Raw genomic sequence first — 13,728 nt, forward strand, 5'->3', positions numbered from 1 at the left:
TCTCCTATGAAATTTAACACATACAGAACTCTTTAAGTCTTATTCAAAATAGCTTTCTTTTTAAGTTTTCAAACCTTGAATATTTATGCACCTTATTTTTACTTGACAAAGTCCTCAAAATTTCACAGCATCAGGAAAGATATGGACTTGGACTCTTATGCTATTATAATAGACTACAGTGAATTTAAGTGGATGATTCAAGACATCATCTGTTTCATCATAAGAAATCTCACTTAAATATATAATTCTTAGCTTTCATGCAAACAAAGTCGCTTGAAAATGGCATGGGTAAAATTCTTACGGAAACCTAGTGGCAATCTTGGAAAAGTTTACCATGGGAGCATGGTATCCCTGGCCCCTACCATAGGCTTGTTCAATGAACCAGGACAAAACAGCTGCTTCCTTAATAGTGCTGTACAGGTAAGATCATAGTTATTTGTTGAATTTTAAAAAGTTCTTTTCAGGAAACCCTTTGTTTTATTCTTCTTTAATTCGAATATTAAGAATAAAATTATTCTTGGCTGGAGTGACTTTTTAATATCACTTTAATGGTAACAAAAGTAATTTGACTGCATTTTGGCTGTATGTGGAAATGGGTTTAACAGAATTGATATATTACCATGATATTAAAATATCTTTTGATGTATGATGTTTACTTAGTAAATTAAGAACTTGTTTCTAAAATTTATAAAAAATATTTTCTGAATCAGGTAACCTATGCCCCCACCCTGCCCTCGCTTTCTTTTCCTTAAAAAATAAAAAACAAAATAAATAAATCAGTAAAAAACAAGCAAAACATAGATTGCATAAAAAGAAATAAGCTGGGCCTCCCCTGGTGGCGCAGCGGTTGAGCGAAGCCTCTGCAGCACAGCCTCTGCAGCGCCTGTTCGATCCCTGGCCACTGGCGAGGGTCCCACATGGCGCGCAGACCTCTCCTGCCGCCCGCTGCTCCCCTCAGCAGTGTATTTTGTCAGTCTGCCTGCTCTGTTCCCTGCTCTGGCTCTGGTGAATTCTCTCACCCTCCCGCGCTTCTGACTGTACCCAGTGCTTGTATAAATAAATAAATAAATCTTAAACAACAACAACAACAACAAAAAAGAAATAAGCTGCTTGGACTGAAATGAGAATACACAGTTTTTAATCTCAGTATTCAAACTCCTTTCACTTCCCCACTGTGGATCTTAAATCTTCTCTGTGTAGTAATTTGAGCATCACTGTTGTAGTTGAGTCAAAACTTAATCTACTTGGCTTCAGTCCTTACTGAAATTCTTTTAATTGGTGTATATATTAATATGTGTGTGTTCAGTCTCAGACATTGCAGTTTTCACATCGAGAATTATGATTTGCGTCTTTTAAAAAATTGTTCACATCAATACTTAATATATCTAGTCTTGTCTCTAACCTGTTGAATGTCTGAAATTCAATTATAATAATTGTGTTAATGTACTTATCTGCTAATTTTATCATTCATGCACATTCTGGGTATTTCTGTTGATTTTTTGCCTCTCCATGTTTTGGAATATATTTTCATATTTCTCTCAATGCCTGATAATTTTTCATTGACTGTTAGATTATTTGAATATTAGCTTATTGGGTAATAGATATTTTTATATTCCTTAAAATATTCCTGATTTTGGTTAAATCAAATATCTAATTTTATTGGGAAACAAGTTTGAGCATTTTATTTTTGTAGTGCCAGAACTATATTTATAAAGCAAATTCTGCAATGACCTTTAGCTATTGGGTAAGTGAAATTAGAGGAAACTTGTTAAAATCATTTTCTTAACTAACCTTTGTTTTTAGTTGGGAGAAATGAGAGAGATATTAGTTATAGCATTTGGGGAAATGACTGAGATGTAGAGAAAGTTGAAGGTCTTATTTTTGTTTTTGTAATAGTCACTACAACAAGTATAGCTGCCATTCTTTGCATGCCAATTATGTAGGGCACTGCTCTAAACAGTTTATATGTTATTTTGTATTATTTCATTCTCACAAGAACTCTCTGAGCCAGGCATATGCCTCATTGTATAGACTTTATTTATTATCAATATTGTATAGACTTCAGGTTTTCCAGAATGATTCATTTCAACGATTACCTTCTTCTTTTTTTTTTTTTTGGTTTATCTTGTTTTTGTCTTACAGCAAATATGTTCAAAATATGTAACTACTATTTTTACCAAATTTTATCCCCACTGTCACACAGTATCCAGTGACTGGCAAGCTTCTGCTCACCCTTTTTTCTTGCCACGTTGTACTGACCCCTATTTGGTACACCCTGGCCTTTAGTGCCAATTATATTTCCTTCCCAAATTCCAGTTGGTTCCAAGTATTTATAATCACTTCCTCTTTTATGTCTGCCAAGTTCTCCATTCAGTAACCCATATTTCCTTTTCATATAAAATTTTTAACTGAGGAGTTAGTTTTTTTTCTCTCGCTATGCCCAACATACTTTTAACATGTAAATCAATAGAAATATCTCCAAACCATCTTTTGTCTATGCATGACATATATAGCAGTTTTTTTCTTGCTATTATTTTTAGCAGTGATGTATGTATAATTATGTACAACAGATTAGAAGTAATTTACTAGCTTCTGCAATTTAAAAAATATTTAAATTTGTCTTTTATCAGTGAGAAAAATGTTAACTGTGTTTTTTTTCATCACGTATCACTGTTTTTTAGGTCTTATGGCAATTGGATATATTCCGACGAAGCTTGCGGGTTCTGACTGGACATTTTTGTCAGGGAGATGCTTGCATATTTTGTGCATTGAAGGTAACCTTTCAGTTATTGTGAAAAATTACTGTCAATTTCCCCCCACCAAATTTAATTTATTTGACACATGTTGGGTTAGTTTAGTAATTGTATTTCAAGTTCATTGACAAGTGACTTATTTTTGAAGATGAATTCTTAAAGTGTAGCTTATTCTGATTTGTGGTTTTATTTTCCACTTATATATAAGGAAGAGTTAAAATTAATATTGCAAATAGTATAAAACTGTTAGGAATATTACATTGTTCATTAATTTGCTATAAATCTTTATTATTTTAACAAGTGTTTTTTGAGCTACTGTTGAATTCTGGGCACTAAGGACACAGCAGTGAGCAAAATTGATGAAAGTGCTTTTCCTCATGGAGCGTATAAGTAAGCTGAGTGTAGAGTATGTTGAAAAGAAGGGGCAGATTAGGGAAAGGAAATAGAGTGTTCAGTGGCCAAGAAAGCCTGACATAGAAAGTGACACATTTGAAAGAAGACCTAGAAAAGGAAATGGAGTGGACTAGAGCATTCCAGACAGCAACTGATGCCACTGAGGTGGCAGAGTGGGTGACATGTTCAGGGAAACAGGCAGGAGGAGCTTTGTGGTGCAAAGGGGAGAGAAGATGAGAGTAGACGATGAGCTCAGAACTAAGGCGTGATGGCTTTAAAATTACCTGTCTGGGGCCTCCCGGGTGGCACAGCCGTTGAGTGCTGGGTTGCGAAGCTGCCTGCAGCCTCTGCAGCGCTGGTTCAATCCCTGGCTGCCAGGCAAGGGTCCCACCTGGCGTGCAGACCTCTTCTGCCACCCGCTGCTCCCCTCAGCAGTGTATTTCCTCAGTCTACCTGTTCTGTTCCCCACTCTGGCTCTGGTGAATCCTCTCACCCTCCCACACTTCTGACTGTACCCAGTGCTTGTATAAATAAATAAATAAATCTTTAAAAAAATTTAAAATAAAATAAAATTATCTATCTGCGGATTCTGTTGTGCTCTTCCTATCAGAAGGTGGAGTATAATTCCTTAAATGTCTGCTGACCTTAATGATCATTTCCATTAAAGTTCTGTGTTACTTCCACTGGGCTATCTCTCAGGATGCTGCCATGCTGGGCGGAGGCCAAACCCATTTGTTACCAAAATCAGTAGCAGTGTTACCTTTTTCATTAAGTTTTGGGTGGTGAATTGCAGAACAAGAAATAACTGAAACAGGAGTATAGATTGTGTAGGGTGCCTTCTCTTGAGTGACTTGGGGAGGGATAGAATCTGTTTTAAGTAGATAAAATGTTTGAATATGTCCATGTCTTTTGCTGTTTGAGAATAAATGGAGGGAAACAAAGGCAGAAAGAAGGAGGTCCAGTACATATTAGCAACACATTTATGTCACTGAAACTTTTGCCCAACCAGTTAAGATGAATGTTAGTGTCACTTGAATATTTATAACACATATACACCTACATATAGAAAAATAAAAGTACATTTTCATGCTTTATTTTCTTCATGTTCCTGAAAAGGTTGTTTAAATAATTTTTCAAAAGAGACAATTTTATATTCTTGTGATTAGAAGAGAGTAGCCATACACAGCCAAATAGGGTTATTGTTATGGGATGAAGAATGAACTTAGATTAGATTATAATATTACATTTTGTTCCCTCCCAATAAATTTTGAATATTTTGTCTAATCGTAAATTAAATCTTCTAGCCCAAATCTTTCATAACTCTCACAATTATCTGCCTCTTCCTCCTGCTTGCTTCATCCCACCCAAAACATGCATTCACCCACATGCACACACATGCCCATGTACCCACTGGCGCACGCTGTTCTTCAGACTGGCCCCCTGCAGCTTCTCAGAGCTGACATCCATCTCAGAGTGCTTTCATCATTAATCCCTTTGTCTAGAATGTTTTCTTTCAGTTGTTCTTGTGTCTAACACCCTTATTTCCTTTATGCTTCTCCTCAATGTTATTTTTCCATCAGTGAGATCTTCCTTGACTACTCTAGGTGAAAGGTAAGCTCCCTCCCACCATCCTATCCCCACAATCCTTATCCCCATTACACTACTTTATTTTCCTGTCTTTTATATCTTTACTTCTTTCTATTGTATAATTACCACTTGCTGACACATTCTGTATTACTTGCCTTCTCCCCATTAGAACCAGAATATATGGTCCACAAAGACAGTCTTTGTTTTCTAGCATAGAACAGTACCTTGTTTGTGTATATACTAGCAATCCAAAAGTGTTACAGGACAACCCCAATGTGAAATGGGTTGGCCTGACTCTGGGTCCTTACCCGCACACTTAAAGGGGACTTATAGTAAGACTCAACCACAGGTACACACAAAAAGGGTAGTAAAGGGTTTATTTAACAAAAGGGGAAAATGAAGAAATGAATAACTCAGGGAGAAAGAGAGAGATAAATTGGTGACTACATCCTACCCGTTCCGCTGATCTAGAAACCCAATAGCACACTGAAAGCCAGAGAAAAACCAAGGGCCCCCAAGACCCACATGTCCGGTGATATACCCAACCTGGCTGCTTAACTCCACCCTCAGTTCTCAGCAATCCTCCCTTCGGTGGTGATGACATTATGGGATTGGTGTCTTGGATCTCTTCGGTCTGGGGTGGGCTCCATAAAACCTATTTGTGTAGTTTGCTCAGGACATCCTTTCCCCCCAACAATTGAAGACAGCTAATGAATGACTGTCTTTTTATCTAGTGGGTTTGTACTGATGTTTATGCAGTTGTATGTTTGTGGTTAATGTGCATTTAGATTTAAAGCCACTCATCTCAGAATACTTCCTTAAACAGCCTGCATCAGAATCGAGGGGGAGTAGTTTAATGGGTCGCACCTCAGACATTACTCAGTTGAAATCTCTGAGGATGGAGCCCGAGAATTTTACACTTATTTCTTATGCACCTCATCATCTTATTTTAGAGGTTGTTGCACCATTTTTACACATTACTCATACAAAAACTTTTTAACAGAATTTTAGAACAAAAGACTGTTTATGTTACTCTGAGTTTAATGTTTTCAGTTCCACTATGTTGTAATGAACTTATCTAACTGGTTTTATAGTTGTTGGTGTTGAACTTATCATTGTGTTTCTTGGTTCCCAGACAATATTTGCACAGTTTCAGCACAGTCGAGAAAAAGCACTTCCCTCGGATAACATAAGGCACGCTCTGGCAGAAAGCTTCAAAGATGAGCAGCGATTTCAACTTGGCCTGATGGATGATGCTGCCGAGTGCTTTGTAAGTATTTCTGGGTACTGAACTGGGCAGTGGATGCATGTCTCCCTCATCAATGCTGTTTAACTCCATCTGTGCTTTGTGTAACTTTTGGTTTTGATGATTTGTGCTGCTCTAATTTTTATTGACTGTTAGATCAGCTACTGGAGTATTTTAAAATCTATTTATTGAAGCAAAAAAGGCTTATTAAACATAAAATGTATCACTTAATGACAGTGTTCTGCCTTCACAGGGTTTATGTGTATAGCACACTCCCAGCAGTAACATTTTCCTTTCACGCAATGATTCTATTTGAAATAGAAGCAGCAACATGGATGGAGATGAAAGGGATCGTGCTTAGCGAAATAAGTCAGAAAGAAAAAGAAAAATACCGGACGGTCTCACTCATAGCAGGAATTTAGAAAACCTAAATAAGAGACCAGGAAAAAGACTAATTACTACAAAGTAAAAATCAAAATCAACAAGCAGCTATAAACCAGAGACACACTACGGGGGGGAGGGGTAAGGAGAGGAAGGACTAGACTCAAAGTAAGGGGGGTGCAATTATATGGGGAATATAACCAAAATGAAAATGCATACATTGTGCAAAAATGAAAAATGATGTAAGAATTATATAAAATAAAATATTAAAAAAAAGAAATAGAAGAGGGTCTTGGTGGGCAGCTATTGAGGGCAGTAGTTGTGACATACACCTCACTCCAAGTTGAGAGTAGAAGTGAGGTTGATGTTCTGAGGCTGTGTTACCCCCACATTGATAAGTTGAATGTTCTCGTGATCAGGATCCTACCTACACACTTACTAAAATATGTATGTTGGGCCTCCCTGGTGGCGCAGCGGTTGAGCACTGGGTTGCGAAGCTGCCCGCAGCCTCTGCAGCGCCGGTTTGATCCCCGGCTGCTCCCCGGCCACCGGAGGAGGGTCCCACATGGCGCGCAGACCTCTCCTGCCGCCCGCTGCTCCCCTCAGCAGTGGACTTTGGTCCTTCTGCCTGCTCTGCTCCCCGCTCTGGCTCTGGTGAATTCTCTCACCCTCCCGTGCTTCTGACTGTACCCAGTGCTTATATGAATAAATAAATAAATCTTAAAAAAAAAACAAAACTCCCAGACATTTAAAAAAAATAAATAAAGTATGTATGTTAATTGTTAAGTGTTTCAATAATATAGATGTCGCCTGTGTTTAAGCTGTGGAACCGTTTCTTCTCCTAGTTCTCTGCAGCATCAGCAAATTTTGTGAATTCTAGCATTGGGAATCCCTTCTAAGGTTTCCATTGTTATTTTATGTCTCTTTCAACACTTCTTCCTACTTCAGTCATCTAAGCATTGTTTGAGCCTCCTTACTGGTATCCTTTCGGCCTGTCTGCTTATAGTCTAGTTTTCAGTGCCACAAGATTAATTTTCTTGAGAAGAGTGCTTATCTTCAAATATGTCTGTGATTCAAGTCAAAACTCTCATCTGACATTGAAGGCCCTTTACAATTAAACTCCAGCTGACTCTTGGCTTCTCTTCTGAATTTTCCCTCCAGTGAGATGATTCCATACTGTTTCTTAAACACGTATTTTAAATTCCTGCTTTCACAACCTTAGATCAAGTTCCTGTGAAACAGTCAAACAGTCAAAATGGTCAAAACTTTCCTAATTGATCATTTGGTTAAGTGTCCCTCTAAGTCACACTGTTTAGATAATGCGTGACCAAACCACCCCAATCATTCTCTGAATTTCTATAGACTTAACTTTGTGTAAAATTCATTTGACATCTGTATGTGATCATTTTTTTAATGCACTTTTTTTACTCTTTCTATAGACTATGATGAAAGCGATCCATCACTAATGCAGTGCTTAGCAGACTTGCCGGGTTGATTAAAATGTGTCAAAATGAGCAGTCATGAAATATGCTATTCATATTTCTTACAATTAATAGTTTAAAGCATAAATAAAAATATTTTGTACAATATTGAACTTTATAGTTTTACTTTCACGTAAATGTACTAATGTGTAATATAATTCATAGAATACCTAGAAATTCAGGCTTAAACAATAGGATGATTTTATTTTATTTTATTTTTTTAGGTTTTTTGTTGTTTTTTTTTTTAATTTTTTTTAAAGTTTTATTTGTTTATTTATTTATACAAGCACTTGGTACAGTCAGAAGCACGGGAGGGTGAGAGAATTCACCAGAGCCAGAGCAGGGAGCAGAGCAAGCAGAAGGACCAAAGTACACTGCTGAGGGGAGCAGCGGGTGGCAGGACAGGTCTGCGTGCCATGTGGGACCCTCCTCCAGGGGCCCGGGAGCAGCCGGGGATCAAACAGGCGCTGCAGAGGCTGCGGGCAGCAACCCAGCGCTCAACCGCTGCGCCACCAGGGAGGACCAACAATAGGATGATTTTAAATGTCCTTGGTCAGAGGAGTGTTAACTAATTTAAAGAATCTATTGCTTAAGCTTTGGTAAAAATGAGGATTATTTTCCTAAGGTAATATATACATACTCCTTGTTTATCTGCATCATAAATAGAAACTTTCATATGGAATTTGTTGCAGATTCCTTCCGTTGGGGGGGGTTAACAAATTTTATGAGCCTTTATCATTGATACTTTGATCTAAGTTGTATAGACTGTGTAAATGATTCAAGTAGAATTTTAAAAACATTAACTGCTTTTTCTCATATGTAAATGTGTTTTCTAAGATTAAATTCCAGATGTCTGTCATCATAAGTTGATTTTAAAATTATTTTTAAAATCTTTGTTAAAGTAATATGTCACATTGCAGTGTTCCTTTTATGAAAAGAATTTTTAAAGCTAATACTACAAAAGATGAATAAATAATGTTTAACATGTTGATTAAAAGAAAAATTGAGTGATAAATGGGCCACAGAGCTGAACAGACAATTCACCAAAGAGCATGTCCAGAAGGCCAGTAGGCACATGGAAAAGTGTTCCATCATTGCTTGTAATAAGGGAGACACAGGTCAAAACCACAGTGAGACACCCCCTCGCACCCAGGAGTCTGGCACATGTCAAAAAGACCCCCAACAGCAAGTGCTGGAGAGGATGTGGCGAGAGAGGAATCCTATTAAACTTTTGGTGGGAATGTAAAATGGTACAGCCATCTATGACCCAGCAATCCTACTTTTGGCTTTCTTTACAAGGAAGTGAAACATCTACTCAAAAGAATTATGTGTGTTATATTGTTTATTGTGGCATTATTTTTCAATAGCTAGGACTTGGAAAATAAACTAAGGGCCTACTGATAAAGGAAGAATCAATAAGATGTGGTTTGCCCACACAATGGACTATATTATTCAGCCATATGGAAAGACAAAGCATTGCCATTTACAGCAAAACAGAAGGAGTCTGAGGGAATTATGTACAGTTAAAGCAAGTCAGAATGACAAAGACAAACACTGGACATTTGCACTGTAGATGATTCTTGTAAAAATTGGTGGATGTTGATAAAACAAAGCGAGGCTTCTGAAGAGGGAGGGGGAAAGGGTTATGTATAATGGATGGTTGTAGGGGCAACAAAGAAAAGCTGACAATGTATGTATGTCACTCCTAAATTTCACTTTGGAAAAATCTTTTAAAAATTGTTAAACTTGTGAAATCAAAAGAGAGTTTTATTTTGAAATGTTCTTTGCAAGATCCTCATCTTTTCAATTTTTCAAATTAGGAAAACATACTGGAGAGGATTCATTTTCACATAGTGCCAAGCAGAGACGCCGACATGTGTACCTCTAAGTCTTGTATCACTCACCAGAAGTTTGCTATGACTCTGTATGAGCAGGTGAGAGGGCTTACCTATCCTCTTAGCAGTTCTGTTTATGTTTTATGACTGATGAGCTGAACATGTGTTTCTACCTGTAGCGTGTGTGTCGCAGCTGTGGCGCATCATCAGACCCTCTACCCTTTACTGAGTTCGTGCGGTACATTTCTACGACAGCCCTCTGGTAAGGCCCCACTAAAGTATAATTACCAAAGATACTAATAGCGCATTGGCCATTTATTTTATAAACCATAACATACGTGGATTTCTAATTTCTCTCTGAAACTATTAAATATACTACCATCAGAGATACTAAGCAATGTCTGTCTCAGTTGGGTGTTTGATTTAGCCAAATATCTACACGGGCATACCCTGCTGTGCTTCACAGATAGTACATTCTTCACAAATCAGTGCTATTTTTTCCAATAGTATGTGTTCCCTTCCTGTCTCTGTGTCACATTTTGGTAATTCTTATAATATTTCAAATTATTATCTTATCTCTTGTGATTTGTGGTCAGTGGTCTTTGACGCTACTATTGTAATTGTTTTGGGGTGCCACTAACTATACCCACATAGGACAGTGAACTTAATAAATGTTGTGTGTGTTCTAAACTGCTTCCCTGACCAGCTGTTCCCCTATTTCTCTCCCTCTCACTATTCCCTGATACACAGCAGTTTTGAAATTAGACCAATTAATAACCACATAGTTTGCTCTAAGCATTCAAGCGATGGACAGAGTTGGGTTTCACTCATTTGAAGTCAGAAGTTAGAAATGATTAGACTTAATGAGGGAGGCATCTTGAACACCAAGACAGGCCAAGAGCTAGTCATTTTGTACCAGATAATTTAACCAAGTTGTGAATGCAAAGGAAAAGTTATTAAAGGAAATTGAACGTATTTAATTTAGTGAACACATGAATTAATGAACACATGAATTTAGTGAACACATGAATCAGAAAGTGAAACTGCCTTATTATTGATATGGAGCAAGTACATTTGTGGTCTGGATAGAAGAAAAGATGAGTCACAATATTCCTTTCAGCTGACACCTATACACAGCGAGACCCTAACTCAATTTTGTGGTGGTTGAGAGGGCTAAGGGAGCTAAAGAAAAGTATGAAGCTAGCAGAGGTTGGTTCATGAGGCTTAAGGAAAGAAGCCATCTACATAACATCATAATGCAAGGTCAAAATGCAAGGTGAAGCAGCAAGTGCTGCTGTGCAAGTTGTTGGAAGTTATCCAGAAGATGTACCTATGGTCATTGATGGAGATGGCTGCACAAATCAACAGATGTTCAGTGTGGATGAAGCAGCCTTTATATTAGAAGAAGACGCCATCTGGGACTTTCATAGAGAGAAGTCAGTGACTCACTTCAAAACTTAAAAGGATGCACCAACTCTGTTGATGGGGTGAATGAAGCTGGTGGCTTTAATTTGAAGCCAATGCTCATTTATCATTCCAAAAAATCCCTAGGGTCCTTGAGAATGATGCTAAATTTACTCTGCTTCTGCTCCATAAATGGAACAGCAAAGCCTGAGTAATGGCACCTCTGGTTACAATGTGGCTTACTGTTTGAAGCCCACTGTTGAGACCTGTTGCTTAGACAAAAAGATTACTTTGAAAATGTCATTGACTGTCTACTCAGTCACCCAAAAGTTCTGATGGAGATGTACTAAGAGTTGAGAGTTGATTGTTTGTTTTCATGCCTGTTAACACAGCATCCATTTTGCAGCCAGATCAAGGAACAGTTTTGATTTTTGAGTCTTACTATTTAAGAAATAAGTTTTGTATGGCTTAAGCTGCCATAGATAGCGATTGCTCTGATGGATTTGGGCAAAGTCAGTCCTTCTGGAGAGGATTCTGGACCTTCTGGAAAGAATTTCCTTTTTGACCTCTCCCTATAAATCATTAGGAACATTTGTGATTTATGGGAGGAGGCCAAAATATCAACATTAGCGGTAGTTTGGAAGAAATTGATTCTAACCATCATGGGTCACTTTGAGGGGTTCAAGAATTCACTGGAAAAAGCGACTACAAATGTGGTGAAAATAACAAGAAAACTAGGATTGCAAGTAGAGCCTGAAGATGTGATTGAGTTGCTACAATCTCATGATAACACTTAAACAGACGAGCTGCTTCATGTGGAGGAGCAAAAAGTGGTTTCTCGAGACTGCAGTCTATTCTGTCTATGTATGGAGGTGAAGATGCTGTGAACACTACTGAAATGACTGCACAGGATTTAGAGTGTTACATACGTTTAGTTGATAAAGCAGTGACATGGTTTGAGAGGATAGACTCCCAGTTTCAAAAGAAGTTCTCTGGGTAAAATGTTATCAAATAGCATCAAATGCTACAGATATATCTTTTGTGAACAGACCAGTCAATCCATCATTGCTGTCTTGCTTTAAAAAACTGCTGCAGCCAGCTGACCTTCAGTTACCCTTATCAGTTAGCAACCATCAGCATCAAGACAAGACCCTCTACCAGCAAAGAGATTGACCTACTGAAGGCTGAGATGATGGCTTGCATTTTTTTGCAGTAAACAATTTTTAACTAAGTGTGTACACTGTTTTTTTTTTTTTTAGGCATAGTACTGTACACTAAATTAGCTATGTTTAAATTATAGTTTAAACTTTTATAGGCACTAGGGAAGCAAGAAATTCATGTGACTTCCTTTATTGTGACATTCACTTATTTGTGAACGGAACCGACATATCTCTGACTTCTTCCTGTACCGCATAGTGAACCTTAATCCAAATTTGATCTATTTATATTTACAGCAAGTTTCTGCTCAAGAGAGCCTGAAAGCTGAGCTCAGTAGTATGGGAGACTGTATGTGGTTTCTTCCTTTTTGCTAAGGAGTCTCCTGTTACCACCACCATGTTCTTTCGTGGTGATGGAAGGTAGGGTGAGCAGAAAAGAAAGAAATAGGTGAAAATAATCTTTTGTTAGGTTTATTGCATTTAAGGTCTCAACCTGAAGTAGACCTGTTCATCTGAAATACAGGTTGGCTGCACTTTCTTGTTCCCTCCCTCCATTCCTGTCTCTGCCAGTTTAGATTCCAGGACTTTACATAAGAATTGTTGAAACACTAACAGACATTAGAAGGTAGAATTATTCGAGAAAAAAATGTTGAAAAGATCAGAAATATTTGCTGATATTTTTGTGCAAAAAATGAAACTTTTTTTTTTCATTTTAAAACGTAATACATTTCAGAATGTATTAGTGCAACAGATAGTTGATAAACACTGCTAATATTTTTAGCATTGTGCAAAGTGAATTCCAAAAGTTCACTAATTTCACTGTATGAGTAAACTTCCATTCTTTTTTCTCTTATTTAAAAATTTCTAATATTTAAAATATTAACTAAAGAACTATCTGTTTCTTAAATATTCCTAGGAATTACCCATAAAAATCATCAAAATCGGATGCTTTCTGAGTGAAGTAACTCTTCAACAGTTTTTACAATTCCTTGTCTGATCTCTGGTGTATCCAGATATTTTTAAATTAATTTTAGAAACTTGATTCTTCTGTCCTGGGAAAATCATGTATTTGTGATTTTTGCATCGGTTAGCTTAAAGATGAGTATCATGTTCACTTGTAATGTCTTATGTCTCTCTTATGTGAGTATTCATCCCCAGGTCCAGGACTGCTCTGCTGGTTGTACATCATTTTTTTTTTATTATTTTATTTGTTTCTTTGTTTGTTTGTTTATACATGCACTGGGTACAGTCAGAAGCGCGGGAGGGTGAGAGAATTCAACAGAGCCAGAGCGGGGAGCAGAGCAGGCAGAAGGACCGAAGCACACTGCTGAGGGGAGCAGCGGGCGGCAGGAGAGGTCCGCGCGCCATGTGGGACCCTCCTCCAGTGGCCAGGGAGCAGCCGGGGATCGAACCGGTGTCGCAGAGGCCCTGGGGAGCTTCGCAACCCAGCGCTCAACCACTGCGCCACCGGGGAGGCCCTGTACATCATTT

The 13,728-nt window shown here is 37.9% G+C and overlaps 1 protein-coding gene across 1 annotated transcript in view; it reads left to right on the forward strand.

Moving 5' to 3' along the window:
* Positions 1-279: 279 nt before the first annotated feature.
* The window catches only part of USP53 (ubiquitin specific peptidase 53), a gene marked incomplete at both ends in the record, with an annotated part of 32,038 nt that continues 18,589 nt past the window's right edge, over positions 280-13,728 (forward strand). Inside the window, 5 exon segments of the mRNA XM_084252549.1 lie at positions 280-420; positions 2,682-2,774; positions 5,869-6,003; positions 9,662-9,775; positions 9,856-9,938. Coding sequence (XP_084108675.1) covers positions 280-420; positions 2,682-2,774; positions 5,869-6,003; positions 9,662-9,775; positions 9,856-9,938 — 566 coding nt within the window.

The sequence above is a fragment of the Talpa europaea genome (assembly GCF_964194135.1).
Source record: "Talpa europaea genome assembly, chromosome: 13".
NCBI lineage: Eukaryota > Metazoa > Chordata > Mammalia > Eulipotyphla > Talpidae > Talpa > Talpa europaea.